The 15,093-nt window shown below is 47.2% G+C and overlaps 1 protein-coding gene across 6 annotated transcripts; it reads left to right on the forward strand.

Moving 5' to 3' along the window:
* Nucleotides 1–302: 302 nt before the first annotated feature.
* On the forward strand, nucleotides 303–13,257 carry LOC115409263 (homeobox-containing protein 1). Of its 6 annotated transcripts, none has more exons than XM_030120354.1 (10): nucleotides 303–620; nucleotides 2,023–2,437; nucleotides 2,715–2,800; nucleotides 5,008–5,118; nucleotides 6,223–6,447; nucleotides 6,800–6,956; nucleotides 8,762–8,844; nucleotides 9,746–9,841; nucleotides 9,937–10,055; nucleotides 11,091–13,257. In XM_030120354.1, exons 1-10 carry the CDS (start codon nucleotides 539–541, stop codon nucleotides 11,235–11,237), a joined length of 1,521 nt encoding a protein of 506 aa, XP_029976214.1. In that variant the 5' UTR covers nucleotides 303–538; the 3' UTR covers nucleotides 11,238–13,257. The 6 variants fall into 6 exon arrangements, with proteins under 6 accessions (XP_029976214.1, XP_029976216.1, XP_029976215.1 ...); XM_030120356.1 differs by having other exon boundaries at nucleotides 9,937–10,031; XM_030120355.1 differs by having other exon boundaries at nucleotides 9,940–10,055.
* The last annotated feature ends 1,836 nt before the right edge of the window (nucleotides 13,258–15,093 follow it).

Genomic DNA, 15,093 nt, shown 5'->3' on the forward strand with positions numbered 1-15,093 from the left:
GGGCAGCTGTGGCTACAGCAGTAGCTTACCACCACCCAGTATGGAGTGAATGAATAATGCAATGTAAAGCGTCTTTGAGTGTCCAGAAAAGCGCTATATAAAACCAATGCATTATTATTATTATTATTATTATTATTAATAATAATAATAACTATGCAGCTATAGTGGTAACTAGAGTAACAAAAAAAAAAAAAAACGAAAAAAAAAAAAAAGAAGAAGCAACGTTTGGCTTGAGTGTTGTCAAAATGCCAGGAGTGCTTTTATTGTGACAGCCCGCAGGCGCGCTTCCGGTCGGTGTCTGGGCGCTAACGGGGCAGCAGAGCGGCTTTCGACGCGGAGCTCCGGGCAGCGTTTAGCCTTCCGTTAGCACCGCGCGCCGCGACTCATCCGCTCCTGTGTGTCCCGCCAGCATGCTAACGGAGGCGGTGTGACCGCGACCCGACCCGACCCCCCCACCCCACCCCACCCCTCCTCTCCCGGCCCGACTCCCCGACCCCCCGGTAGAGGCGTCAGCCGAGCTGAACTCCGCCGCCGGGCCATGCGGCAGTGGTGTGTCCCCGCCGCGACCCCGCGCACCGAGCCACTCCCGGGGCGCCTGTCCATGTCGCCCCCTCCGTCAGGTAAGTGATCCGCGGACACAGCGCCGGACTCCCCCCCCCTCCCCCTCAGTACCCCCTCCCTCCGTGATTACCATCAAAGTCTGAACGATCCTCAACGTCGTGCGAAAAACCAAACAACTTCACTTTGTCCTGTTTATCCGGTAACACCGTGAACTTTTAAAGCTACTTGGATGTTGTTTGTTGTGACTTTCTTTAATTTGCCACCTAACTCTAGCCGGATCTCTGCTGTCCCGGTTAAAGAGCGCAGAGAGACATACAGGTGTCCAGCTTTGGAAGTCTTCAAGGTCACGGACAGTCCCCAGATTTCCCCCCACCGAGGTCTGGTTTGCCTCTGCACGGAGAACGTTGGCTCATTCACACACTGATGGGGGACTTGGTCTGGGTTTGGAACCCGTCTATGTGAAGAACCATTGTTTTCGTTTCAGAAAAGTTTCACATTTATACTACAACGTTCTGAATACAGTGCCCCATTTACATTGGGAGGACTGTAGTTGGCATGCCAGGGAACGAGGTGGCGCTGTTGGTTGTTTTTTGTAATGAAACCGCACACGTGCAGAGAACAGTACACTATAAACATTAACAACGTCAAGTACACAAACATTCCTATGGACATTGGATGACTGTCAATTCTAAAACCTCCGCCGTTGCAGTTATTCTTCGTCTACTCGTTCACGTGCACAGGAACTGTTTCCTACATCCATGCTTTGCGTGCACAGTAGCAAGGAGATGGAGTGTTTTTCACAAGTTCCACCTTGCGAGCTGTTAAACACAACAAAAGTTTCGTGCTTTGATTTCAGTTGGTGCTCCTCCGGCTCACTGCGGAGCCGCAGGAGTTAATCAGCGGATGGATTGGACTCGGCCGAACTCACCTGATGTCAGGTTATGTCTGCCAGGGTGATCTTACTTTTAATTCCACCCTGAGCAAATAGAGCAAGGTTAGCCCCAAGTGTCTGTGCCAAGCGTTTGAAAGGTTGCCAAAGTTTTGAATGACCCAGGGGTTCTTCAGAGGAGAATGCAGTCTTTCCTAAGTGCACTTTTATAAACCTCTCCTAGTGTTTTTTTTCTTTCTCCCAGTTAGTTGTTATCATCGCCATCAGGTTTGAGGAACTACAAAGGAAGTGGAGCGTTTGAAAGTCTATTTTTTCATGATTAGCCTTTTCATCTAATAATAATCCTTTCATCATTTATCAGTTTGTCTGAGAAAGCCTGCAACATGCTATCTAAATTTAAGTGGAGATAAATTTAGCAGCGTATGTCTTGGTAACACTGCGGAGTGGTGTGGTTGTTGCTCGTCTGGTGAGAAATTAACCCGGCGCCGCCGCGTTCGCATCCGCTCTAGGTGTTGTGTTCCCGGGCCTCCAGCTAAAACATTAACCTGCGCCTTCTCCCGCGTGCGTTGCAGACGCCACGATGGAGTGCTGCGAGGTGGAGCCGCGCTACACCATCGAGCAGATCGACCTCCTGCAGCGCCTGCGCCTGTCGGGCATGACCAAGCCCCAGATCATCCACGCCCTGGAGTCCCTGGAGAGGCTGGACCCCGAGCACCGCGAGGCCCACCCGGCGCCGTCCAACGCCGCGCCGGCCTCGGCCGCCGCCGCCCCGTCCTCGTCTTCGTCCTCCACCTCCTCGCTGTCCCTGGCCTCGGCCACCACGCAGACCTCGGGCCTGGACGGCGCCGCGCTGTCCCCCAGCAACAGCTACGAGGCGTCGCCGCCGCCGCTCTACCCGCCCACCGTGGCCGTGCAGCGCTCCTTCAGCTACGACACCATGGGCGAGGAGGAGTGGGACCTGGAGGAGAAGGTGGAGGAGTACATGAGGTGAGAAACACTCCGAAGACATGAATGGCGGAGGGATGAGTAGTGGAGAAAGACAAAGAGAGACTATTATAACATCAGATAATGACAGCAGGCGTCCCCAGAGCCGCGGCTTATTCTCCAGAACTTTTTTACCGGAGTTAATTCAGGTCAGGCGTTTGGGGGGCGGCACGAAAAAGAGAGCCGCCAGTGAGTAAGGTTAACGCGAGCGCCGACCGGCGATTTAAACACCGTGCACGGGGCTCTGTGTGTGACGACCGGGCGGCACTGTCTTTTCCAGGAGAGACAGCAACCTGGTGAAGGAGGAGATCAAAACGTTCCTGAACAACCGGAGGATCTCCCAGGCAATCGTGGGACAAGTCACAGGTACCGAGAGGCGGAACGCAGCCCGACCGCTGATCTAATTCCACATCACATCCTTGAACTATTTCCAGCCTTTACTGCTCGATCCCCTCTTTACTGAGAGAAATTTGCATGTGTATATCAATGTGACGTGACCTGAGACCTAGGGGTTTGTGAAAGGATATTATAGATTAACTTTCCCAGAAAGCATTCGGCCCCCTCAGCTTCACAACAAAAAGAAAACATTTACAGTTGTCAGTTATTCATCGTTGCTCTGACCTGCAAAACATCAGTTGAAGTTGTGCGTTCGTTTGTCACACGTGTGTCATGTGTTTTTAAGAGTGCCAAATGAATATCAAAAGTTGAGGAAAACAGCATTATAAACTCTTTCAATGTGTTTCCAACCATTCTAAAGCTGCAAAACTGCTAAAAAATTCAACTGCAACACTTAATGTGACAGACTATTAAGATAAATGATTCTGATGAAAGATTGAGATGCTGAAATATGCACACAGAGCACCACTGAATGGAAATAAGACTAAAGATTAAAGGATATCCCAGGATTTTGTTTGATTAGGTTAATTTGGATACATTCATACTTGTGTTTTCTGCTGCTGGTGTGTTTGCTGCACGCTGGAAAGCACGGTGTGGTGCGGTTCCATTAAAGTCGGATGGGAGTGTGAATGCAGCAGTGATGGATTTTAGAAGGACCAAATTGTCAAAGGGACTCCCAAAAGGCAACGCAACATTTGCTTTTTCACTTGAAATCATTGCATGGAAAACAAGACCTTAGTTTGACTTTAAAATGTTACAATTTGGACAGAGAGTTTTCTTTGCCCAGCCTCTGTGCGGACCAGGAAACGCCGCTCGAGTTTTGACATTATGCAACATTACATCCTTATGCAGTTTAACTGTGGTATGTAAACAAACGGGGCAGAAACATACCAGCTCATCATGAAGAGCTCAGCAGACTTTAACAGTCCCAAATATATTTCAGTGGTTTGTACATACATCAGCCAGTTGTAGGAACCTACTCTGTTGAGTTTCAGCCTTCCGCGCGCCTCCTCTGGCCGACTTTATCTGGCATCACTTCCTCTCGTCAGTTGCCGAAACCCCAGCGCTTCATGAGACATGCTGCAGTCTGGTCAAGATGATTCCCTGAGTTGTTTTTATGAGCTATTAACTTTTACGACCAAAAGACACCTTCAAGTTGAAGATGGAATAGCAGATGAGTCGTTCCATGTTGATTTAAACCTTCCGATCCTGGATTTAACCTTGATAATATGAGGAGTCGGGGATTTGTACATTTAAACTTGAAATATTTCTGTCAATGTGGCCTGAAATCACAAGTTTAATACGATAAAAAGAAGGGATCACACTTGCAGACTTGGCAGATATTTAAAATTAAAAGCAACAAGTGTTATTTTATTTCTCCCGGCAGCCGTCAAAAAGACATCTTCTCATATGACAAACACCAGGAAGTCCATCTAACCCATGCCGTGCTATATATCAGTAATTACTTACTGAGACTCAGCATGGTGTGTAATGATGGAGGTAGAGGCGTCCTCCCACTCTTCTATAGCTTTTGATCTCTATAGACAGCACAGTTTGTGCAAATGAAGTACATATGGACACGTTAAACTGAAAACTTCCATGAACAATTTAGAAAAGCGTCCAAAAAAGACACCAGCCTGGAGGAGCGGCTGCCGAAAGGTTGTTTCCATCCCCGGAGAAAATGACCTGAAATGATTTATAAACCTCAGCTGGCAGATGAATGCGCTGCCTTGCACCAGTATTGCGAGTTAACATTCACATACAGTAGCGTGGCGCAAGCCTTTTACTGACTGAGTAATGGGGAATTAACACCCCTCCGCCCGGCGTGTTTTCCAAACACAGCACGCTAATGGACTGGCGCTGATAACAGATGTGACAATGCGCTGGTTAATATTTATGTTTTTATCGGGAATGCATTAAAAGAGGAGGGCCGCGCTCCGCCAGCACCAGCGAAGTTGAAAATGTATCCTCGCTAAATCTCATGTCTTTAATTAAAGTATCGATGTTTTTGGGGCGGCTTCATTAGCTTAACAGGAGGTTTTTTTTGTTTGTTTGTTTTTGCTCGTGGTGCTGGAGCGAGGCCGACCGCCGACAGGCCCCGTGCCGCCGGTTGTGCCTCCACATCAATCAGCCAGTGGGAGAGTTCACTGCAATGTGTTTGGCCTCCCCACACGCAGGCATCAGCCAGAGCTACATCTCGCAGTGGCTGCTGCAGCAGGGCCTGGAGATGAGCGACTCCAAGCGCCGGGCGTTCTACCGCTGGTACCTGCTGGAGAGGAACAACCCAGGTGAGGCACCGGGCGTCCCGGACGGGAGCGAGGACGAGGAAACGGGCTCGTACAGAGCAAAGGATGTAAAAATCCCCCACGGGGATAGTTGATGTCGGGTACGGAGAGAATAATTAGGAGGAAGGGCAGACCGGCAGCCCGAGGTGGAATGTCAGGTTAATGATGACAGATTAGAGATTAGATAAAAGGAGGCTCGCGTTTAAAAAAAAAAAGGGGGAGAGTATGTCTTGTGTTTGACTGTGAACCGCCGCTTGCTAACCCCCCCCTCCCCTCCTCACCCCTCCTGCATGGTGAAGCTGCTCCCGGCTCCTCACGCTAACTCCGACGCAGGTCCTGACGGGCAGCGAGGTCGAACAAGGACGCCCGGCCAATCTATAATTTCAGAGGAAAGACAGATGATAAAGGTAGTCCCGTCACAGGAGATTCTAATCGATAACGTTAAGGCTTCTGGTTAGGAAATGAAACTTTAGCGGGTGAGTGCGGTTGGTCTGCGCAGGGCTACAGTAACAGCTCGGGGTTGGAGGCGACCTCTCCATGTCCTAGGGAGAAGAGAGGTTTGATCAAAGGAGAGATTCCAGCGATTTCTCGCCAAACGGTGATGCCCTCATGTCAAAAAGTCACATTTTCACATGAGCCTGGCATAAAAACGGGCCTCGGATGGACCGTCCGCCCTCTCTGCTCTGTCCCTCTGTCATAATCCTCGCCGACTTCCTCCCCCTTTGCCCCCACCCAAGCTTTGCTTTAGCTCCCGCTGGAGGTCCTCCGGTGCTGGTTTTCATTCCTACATGGCTAACAAACTGGCTGTTAACAGTGATACTAACAATCTTCCTGCCATGTTTTCCGACCTGAAAGTGGCCACAGCGCTTTGCTTCTTCCATAGGCTCCTTTTGACCTGCCCGTCAGGGATCTCAAGGGAAGCACTCAAACGAATTGGCGAAGACAAAGAAATTTCTTTGAGGAAAAAGAGTGTATTAATTGGACGTTCAAAGGCAGGTCTACAGGAGTGTGTCACTCCAGCCAGAGACTCCGATGCAAAGCGTGACCAGTCTCCAGTGATTGCCACGCCGTGGCCCCGCCTGACTATTGGTTTTGTCCCGACTGAAGGGCTGAGGTGGAGTGAAAGCCAGCACAGCGTGAGCCCCCTGGCCCGGGCCAGGGCGGGGGACAGAGACGCCATGGTAGCAGGGGCAAGCGCCAGCCTCCCCAACATCCTCCCCAACCCCAACACCAACCTCAACCCCAACCCGTCGTGGAGCAGGCAGAGAGAGCTGCTGATGCACCTGCTGCCGTGGTACACTGCGGCGGCCGCCCACGCCCACGCCCAGCCAGGTAAACCCCCGCCCCGCCGCCGCCGGCGAAGACGAGCGGCGCGCCTGCAGCTCTGACGAGTCACCCAGGAGGCATTTCAGGACCCTCAGACGGCTGAGATAGGATTATTGTCTCCAGTCCTTTCGCTTTTGCACAGCATTGCCTTTTTCAGTGTAGCGTGGGAGTCTGATCTCTGTCAATTTGCCCCAAAACGTACAAGAATCTGAAGTTTCTCTCACTTATCTATTTTGTTACAAAATGTGTAATAGTTAAATAAGAAATAAAGCAATACTTTGGGATCAGTTTGAGTCGGTGCAGCTGTCCGTGGGTCTTCATTGACGGGGTGTTTCGTCTCGTCTTCCCTCTGGAACAGGCGCCACCCTGTCCATGCGCTCACTGGTGAAGGAGGAACCGGACTGGAGGGCGGGGATCATGGCGGGCGACAGAACGGGGATCGTGGGCGGCCCGTTGAGGCTACGCAGGGGGAGCAGGTTCACCTGGAGGAAGGAGTGCCAGTCGATCATGGAGAGGTGAGCGGAGCTGTTGCTGTCCGTTCAGGCCGTGCGGGGTGAAGTGGAAGGAGAGCAGACACAATAGCCGTGTTTACATGAAGCATTTTTATTCACGGCAGGTTTTTAATCCCTTTGTGTCCATCATGAAAAGTGATCTCTGTTTTGAGTTGCACGTCATTTTGAAGTGACATTTATGCAATTTTGTACCACAAGTAAGATTGACTGTGTCCCTGAATGTCAAACAAAAAACAGCTTATAAAAGATTCAATCATCATGATAAATCATATTTGTCATTGAACCAGACACCTAAAAGTCACAAAATAACAATCACTGCTAAATATTCTGGAAGCGACAAAAGAACAACTTTGTGTTCTTGTGGGAAAAAAACAGCCGACGTCTGCAGAAACTTTTCAAGCGACGGCCTCTGAGACGTCAGCAGGAGGCTCTATTGAGTCCTGGAGGACGGATGGCGGAGTCACTGATCCCAAACGATTTCCGTCCTGCTGTATCCACTTCTGGATCCGATCCCCGTTAACGAGCAAAGACGGATCGCATCCCGGACCGATCTCCAAAGCCATCACGCGACGATCAGAGAGACACTGAAGCACACGGACATTCACACCTGCAGGAGCACATCCCCACAGATAACCTGTGATTTGTAGAAATCGTCAATCACCAAGTGATGCAAGCTGTCTGTCGTATGAAACGGGTGAAAAATAGATAACGGAGCCTCTTTCAACCACAGCTGGGATGTTTATTGTCAGTCGCAGACGCGTTCCGTCGTCTCGCTTTTGTTTCGCCGAGGCGTTGCTTTGAACTATAAAAAGAGTTAATCAGGAACTGCTTTAGGTCTGCACAACCCCACACTGAATTCTTCTGGCGTCTGACGCGTTTGCACATGTCGGTATTTTAATCGCTGGAACTGGAATGCAGCTCCACTTTTGAAGGCATTTGCCGGTTTTAACCCACTGCGGCCCGCAGCAGCATGGAGAAATAGAAGTACGCAAGCAGCAGTCCAGATCTTGATTGGTTAATATCCTTCAATGACAGATGCCTGGATGTTTTTTTTTCCTCCTTCTTCTTCCTTTCGAAGACTTGCTCGTCTCCGTTTGTTCCAGACACAGTTCTCAGTAACCCAGACACGCGCTGAGAGACAGAAACCCAGTCTTACCCACTCCGAGACATTGATTTGTCTATTGCGTGATTGCTGTAAGTACAGGGTGCAGTCTGGGCACTCGCAGCAATAAGACCACACAGACAACACTCACCAGCAAGTGCCCCGTGGATTACGCAATTCCACTGCAGTGCTGATCCTGATGAGCTAGTTTAGACCCAAGGACGGTACAGCGGAGGTGAAGATGGTGTGTGTGTGTGTGTGTGTGTGTGAGGAAGAGAATCAGAAAGACAGGACAGGGCAGCTCATCGGGTGAGAGGATAAGAGGGCTTGGAGAAATTGATCCCTGTGTGTTTTGTAATGCAAGAGGATGACTCTTTTTCACCTTTAGGAGGGCAAGAAGAAAAAAAAAAAAGACTTGACTGAAACCTATTTAGAGAGGAAAGATGAGAAAACAGCAGCGACTAGAGTCTCCACCTCATTTCACCCTAAAAAAAAAAAGATCTTCATATTTATAAGACGGTAAAAATAAAACGACAGACTGCGACGCTGGAGTGGATAAATATTGTCCTTACCTTCCTCTCGGTTCAATGCGAGGAGTAAAAGTTGATGAGGTGTGAAACGAGGGCACGACTAGTCGTGCACACGCCGCCGCCGTCCCCGCTAATAAACGCAGCGTGATTGAACTCTGTGTGTTTATCTGGCGCAGCTTCTTCATGGAGAATCAGTATCCCGACGAGGCCAAGAGAGAGGAGATCGCCAACGCCTGTAACTCCGTCATCCAGAAGCCAGGTACACCGAGACGTCGGCGCTCTGGCATGCCGGGCCACCAGGGGGTGCTGTTGGTTGTTTTTGTCATGAAACCCCGAGAAGTGTTAAGAGAACTATGTAGCGATGCATCGAGAGCTAAAAACTGATACAAACGTGTCGATAATTAAATTGGTGGAATGAAAAATGCAACCAGCAGGTGGCGCAATCTATTAATGCACAGCAGAAAGCGGTACGTGTGATCTGTTTGAATAAACCTTTAGGGGTGAAAAAGATTCAGGCAGACCACAGCAAAGTTCCATCTGTGGACTCGGCTGATTTCAAATCAGAGGTGTTGCAGCATTTTGACTCCCTGAGGTCAGTCAGTGAAAATGGTGAGAGAAAAACGGAAAAGACCAAAACAATCTTTTTTAAAGTTTTTTTTTTTTTTGACAGTTTTCTTCACAGTTTATTTTATGTGAGATTTGTGATGAAATACAGTTAATTTGATTTTCGTTAAGACAAAAGATGTTTTAGCTCATTCTTTTACAAAGAAAAGTAACTGTGGTCGACTATGCCTTACAGTCAGTTTCTGTACCTACTTCAGGAATAAAAAGAGTTCAGTTTAATACGGTATCGATTAGAAGAGGAGAAAACACAGCGTTGAATTTAACAGAAATGAAAATATTTCAGTCACAATTTGTCAAGAAAATTGTGTTGTGGAAATGTGATTTTCTTTCATTGCATTTACTGACCCTGTGGTCTGTAGTTTGAACACCTCGCTCAAAGAGCAGCTGCATTTGAAATAGAATTTTCACCTATTTACAGGATTTCTTTGCCGCTGGAAGTTCAGCATGTGAAACAAACACTGAAACTGAGCATTTTAGCCACCTCTATATGATGCTAAACTCTTGTATTTACATTTTGTCGCTGCTCCTTCTCCCAGGCTGTAAACTGTCTGAATTTGAACGTGTGACGGCGCTGAAGGTCTACAACTGGTTTGCCAACCGTCGGAAGGAGATGAAGAGGAGAGCAAACATAGGTGAGGTCCTCCAGAGGCGATGGGGAAGCGTCTGCCCGCCGCCGTTCGCACGTCCATTCACAATACAACCGCCTCTTTGACTGCCACACAACTAGAAGCTGCCATTCTGGAAAGCCATGGGATCGAGGTGCCGAGTCCGAGCTGCCACTCCAATGGGGAAGAGGCCGAGATGCAGGAGTTCGCAGATCAGGTGAATCATCGATTCTCGGAGCAAGTAAGTCGAAGAGAGCGACTGGAATAATATTCAGTCACAGTTGATGTGACGTTTCTCATGAAAATGTTTTTTTTTTGTTTCAGAAAAGGTTCATGTTTTGAAAACTGTGTCCATTTATACGGAGAGTGGCTGAAAACGCTGTAGTTAGCAAGCCGGGCTGCTGTTGAACATTTACCAAGGGCGACGTGCGCGTACGGGAAAGTTGCGTATCCCCCCATTTTCACAGAGTCAGAGAATTTACTCTTCAAGTTGCTTTTTCCTTAGTTTACATGGAGACGAAGTCAAATTTTCAAAAAATTCCACATTGGATCCCCTGTTTTTGAATTTTTATTTTCAATGGCTCAGCGCATCACTGTTATATGCACATAGCCACAACCAGAAATGCTTGAAGGCGCCAATATTTTAGCTAATTTATTGACAGTTAAAACAGTTTTCAAATACTTTCTTCATGTGAAACCCTGCCAATAGAACGACGCTGAAACAGACGGTTTATGATGTCTCTTCCTCATACGACTCAGGCCACTGTTTACATGACAGTGGTGCTGGGAGCCACCGGAAACACAACTTTTAGAAAAGGATGTGCCTGCACACCGCAGCAGTAGTAAATACTTCTTTTGCACATGCTCAGTCGATGGACAAAAAGATTCTCCAGTACAGATTCTCCTGGAACTTGTTAGTCTTACAGTCAGGGTCACTGTAATAACAATCCAACTTGGTCGTCTGTCCATATGAATGTCCCGATACATTAAAAAAAAAACAAGCAACAGCACCTGCTAGTGGTTCTACAGGAGAAGTGCATAATTTTCTGTGCAAACAACGCAAAACTTTTCTGAAATGAAAATGCAACAACCAAGTGCTTTCGCTTGAAACGTCGTGCAAGCTGTGGTCGATCAGCAGTAGCGTTTGGTTGTTCTGTCGATAAAAGTTTTTGCTGTTTTTTAAAAGTTCAGTACAACAAGAATGACTTCCCTCCTTCATACTAACAAGAGTCAACAACATCTCATCGTGATGTCTCTGCCGTGTGTTTCCGAACAGGAAGACACGCCGTCTCAGCGGACCGTCGACCAACAGGATCCGTCCTCGCTGGCCGCCCCGGAGGCGGCGGTCCTGCCGAGCCCCGGCCCTCAGGTCCCGGAAGAGAAAGACGACGTCTCGAAAAGGGAGACCGCGGACGAAGAGTGACCGAAGCCAGCGGAGCTCGGCCGGTCCCGTTGAGCTTTACGCAAATGAAATAGGAAAAAGAAAAAAAATGAGTAGTTCCCGGCTCCACCCTTGTAGGGCATTCAAGGCCTGTGACACCCACAAATCAAAGGGAGGAGGGTGCTGAAGCTCGCTGAGGTGCCTCAGGTGGTAAGGAGGCCACTCTATTTATCAACCGTAATCCTGCTTATATTAACGGCAATATACAGTATATATATATAAATATATATATCATTATATAGTGCATTCCAAGATGGTATTAAAAAGCCTAAATTCCTTAGAGGGAGGATTATGTAACGGATACCTCGCCCATTTGAAGCTCCGCTTTTCCTGCTTTCTTTGCTTCCATGCCTTCTTTTAGCTTTATTTTTTATTTCCTCAAAGGCTGTGAGTGTGTGTGCTTGTGCGTGTGTGTGTTTGACTGAATGTGCCGAGCCTGCAGGTCAGGTGTGTTTTGGGCGAGGGCATAAAATGCGGCGTCGCGCATCTCGTCCGCGGCCGCCCCCCACCCCCGCCGCGAGCTTGGCCGAACGTCTTCGACACCCCACCGGGTTCGTTAAGACTCTAACCTCAATCAGTCGATTGATGAAATCAGTCGATCAATCAACGGATGCTGTTGCCGCGGGATCTGTAGAGCCCTGAGGGACGACTGGAATCTCAGGTAATCCCAAAAATCATGGATTAACGACCGCGAAGTGTTGCACCGGGCTTCTTTCGTGTCTTTATGTGCACTTCGTTTCTTCATCGTAACGGTGTTTAACCAAAACAGAATCTGTTATTTATACCTTTTTATATTAGCCAAAAAAGCCTATGACTATATATATATAAATCATCTATCATCTCTCTTCTTTGTTACTCTTACTGCTGCTGTTTGTTCATTATTTGTAATATACGATCATTTCAAACTCTGTCTTCAATTTCAGCCACTGAAGCTATACATATTTTTTTTCTTTTTTTTTTTTAATCGTTTGAAAGAACGCTAAAAGGAATGTGATCAGAAATATGTCAGCATAAATGCTACAAGCACCATTTGTTTCTAATATCGGAATAAGCTAAAGCTTATGCTCGCGTGAGTTCGTATGACTGAAAGTCTGCACCTCAGAGTGAATATCACTATATAACTGCCCGCCACGTCGATTTACACCTGGCTTTAAAGTGGATCCAGCTTCGGATTAGTCCTGAACGCACCTCCTCCTCTACAGTTTCAGGGTTAACCCCGAAGCGCGCGGTGGCCCTCAGATGGAAACGAGAGCTTTAACGTTGCTTTTCCCTCGTCTTTACACCCGGCCGTGGCCCGTTTCTGACCACAGAGGAATCAAGGAAAGTGGGATTAGACTCTGAAATACATTTCAAAGGTGTCGAACACATTTTCATCGAGGCCCAGTTTAATCTTGACTGGGCTAGACCTGTAAAATAACGCCATAAATCTTTACATTTTTAAGATCTTCTTTGTGACTCTGTACCAGTTGAAAGTGTTGACATTTTAATGAAACCAATCAATTAGCACTAAAAATGACCACAAGGTCAAAACAAAGCCAATTTTAATGAAATCTTCTTGTGAAATGTCCAAAAAAAAAAACCTCTTCTCCTATAGCTGTTGCATTATGGGTGTTTTCACAAACTCACCCCGATGGCATGGCTTTGAGGCTAATGCTAGTTTTGCTACGTTTGCAATGAGGCTGCGAGCTTTCAGCGGAACAGAGAATGTCCAAAGCGCTTGGCGAAGCGTTCCCATCTCACGGCAGGGACTCCACAGATTCATTTTAAAGCCCGGTGTGAATGGACTCTTCCAGCGGGGACTGTCAGAGACTGTACCTACGTCCGGACCTCAACATGTACATAAGCCATCACAAGTAAAATATACCCTTCTTTCCTTCAAGGTGATTTAGCAGCATATAGACACTGTTGTTAAAGTTTAACTATGAATAGCAGACATAAAGTTACTCCCCTACACTCGGCGGCCCGAGGCCGCTGGAGTTACCTCCTGTTCATGTAATGAACACCGCTTGTTCTCAAACGCCCCAGCCCCCCACCCCCCATCAGGGTGGGCGCTACAGTGTTACCTCCTAATGCCAAAGCTATGCCAAGGTAGTGAAGAAGCTACACAACACACAGGATTTACCGGTCACGCTACTATAGACGAAGAGTGCGTAATAGACCTTTATTTGCGCAGTACAACACTAGCCAACTCTAGCTTACCTCACGATAACTGTGTCATGAATGTGTTGCAGGCTGGCCGTCGGGAGAAACCCCTTTTCGACGGCAGCCGGTTTTTTTGTGACTGTTTATAATATGGACAGTGTTATGTAGCATTTATGACCGCAGGGGGGGTTCGCCCTGTGTTGCTAACGTATACTCACCTCAAGTTCTCTCCTCCGGCTTTGGACCGAACCCCAAAGCTGCACACCCTCTCTGGTTATTATGCTCCTCTCTGCTTTTATCTGACAAGGGAAAAACGATAATAAAACTGTACACAAGCTGTGGAATGCGTCTCCCGTTTCTTTCAAGAGATTCAAGTGCCGTTCCGTGAAGTAGCAGCTGCTCGGTAAGTGACGAGGTGGTGAAAGAGCTGAAAATGTGATTTTCACATTATAATTCATTGTGAGAATATTTTTCACGTCTGTTCAGCTCCGATTTTTGGAAATGGGTGAAATAATTTTTAAAAAAATGCTTATTTAGTCATACCGTGTTGCTAAGACTTCTTGGATTGTCAGTTTGTTTCATTGTGTGACCATTAAAAGCGAAGGATTCCAGACTGAAAGAACATTTCAGCTTCAGGGGACACATACAGCCAAACTTCATCTTGAGTGGGCCGAATCGGTGAAATAGTACAATAATAACCCCAAAAATTAAAACATTTCTTTGTTGTGGTCAAGTATACATGTTTTTACGAAGTCACTCTGACGGCATGGCTTTTAGGCTAATGCCAGTTTGCTAGCTTAAGTCCAAATGCAGTTTCTTTTTCCAATGACATTGTGATAGTATAAAAACACTACATCACAAATCATTCAATAGAGCCTCGTGATTTTATATGCAGACTGTGACAGTGAGGAGTCTTTTAAATAGAGGCACTGTTTATAGAACAGAACAGAGTTGTGTTTGTTGCCACCGGGTTCACTCGCAGAAGGCGTGCCTGAAGTGGACGGCTCTTTCATGATTTTCGGTGTACCAACGCACAAGAAAGCTTGAAATTTTCAAGGCAAATGGAAAGTAGTACGAGTTCTTTAAGAGTTCTCTTGAATAAACTTAAAATAGTTTTAGGGCATTTCCTGAGGGGAGCCACTCAGAGTGTTGTCGAAGAGCTAAAAGGTCCTCTTGTTTCAATATTTGCAACCCCCCCCAAAAAAAACCCACAACCACGTGGCACATGAGACTTTCAGTTTATTTTTGATCAGTCTGAAGTCTTCTTTCATTCCTGTGCTTTCAGATGGTTCTTGAAATGATGATATGGTTCTTTGGATTAGAAGACGTGCTCCTGTTTTTACATCGGAAACGCCACAAGAACAAGCATCGTGTCGAGACGCTGGAATCTAGAGTCTGGATCATTGCGACCACAAACAAAAAAAGTGTGAATTTAGAAGTTATTATTGCACTATTTTGCCAGTCCTGTCCACTCCAGATGGAACTGTGATCCTGATCTAAAATGTGTTTGACATACCTGGTTGAGACGATTTAATTAGTAAGCCATGAATTTTGATAGTGAATATATGATTTTCCCCAGCATGGTTTCATTCTGTTCAATCAAAGAACGTACTGCTGCTTCCTTCAAAGTGGAAACGGACTATTTGGCTGAGAAGCACCTGCAGTTGGACCTCTGAAAACTGAAAATGTTTTTCTT

Source organism: Salarias fasciatus, chromosome 22 (assembly GCF_902148845.1).
Source record: "Salarias fasciatus chromosome 22, fSalaFa1.1, whole genome shotgun sequence".
NCBI lineage: Eukaryota > Metazoa > Chordata > Actinopteri > Blenniiformes > Blenniidae > Salarias > Salarias fasciatus.

Excerpts from the sequence above, each read along its gene's own strand:
- LOC115409263 (XM_030120354.1), top strand. The coding sequence starts at position 539 with ATGCGGCAGTGGTGTGTCCCCGCCGCGACCCCGCGCACCGAGCCACTC. Across the intron at positions 2,801-5,007 it reads AATCGTGGGACAAGTCACAG|GCATCAGCCAGAGCTACATC; the intron begins GTACCGAGAGGC and ends CCCCACACGCAG. Across the intron at positions 6,957-8,761 it reads TGCCAGTCGATCATGGAGAG|CTTCTTCATGGAGAATCAGT; the intron begins GTGAGCGGAGCT and ends TATCTGGCGCAG.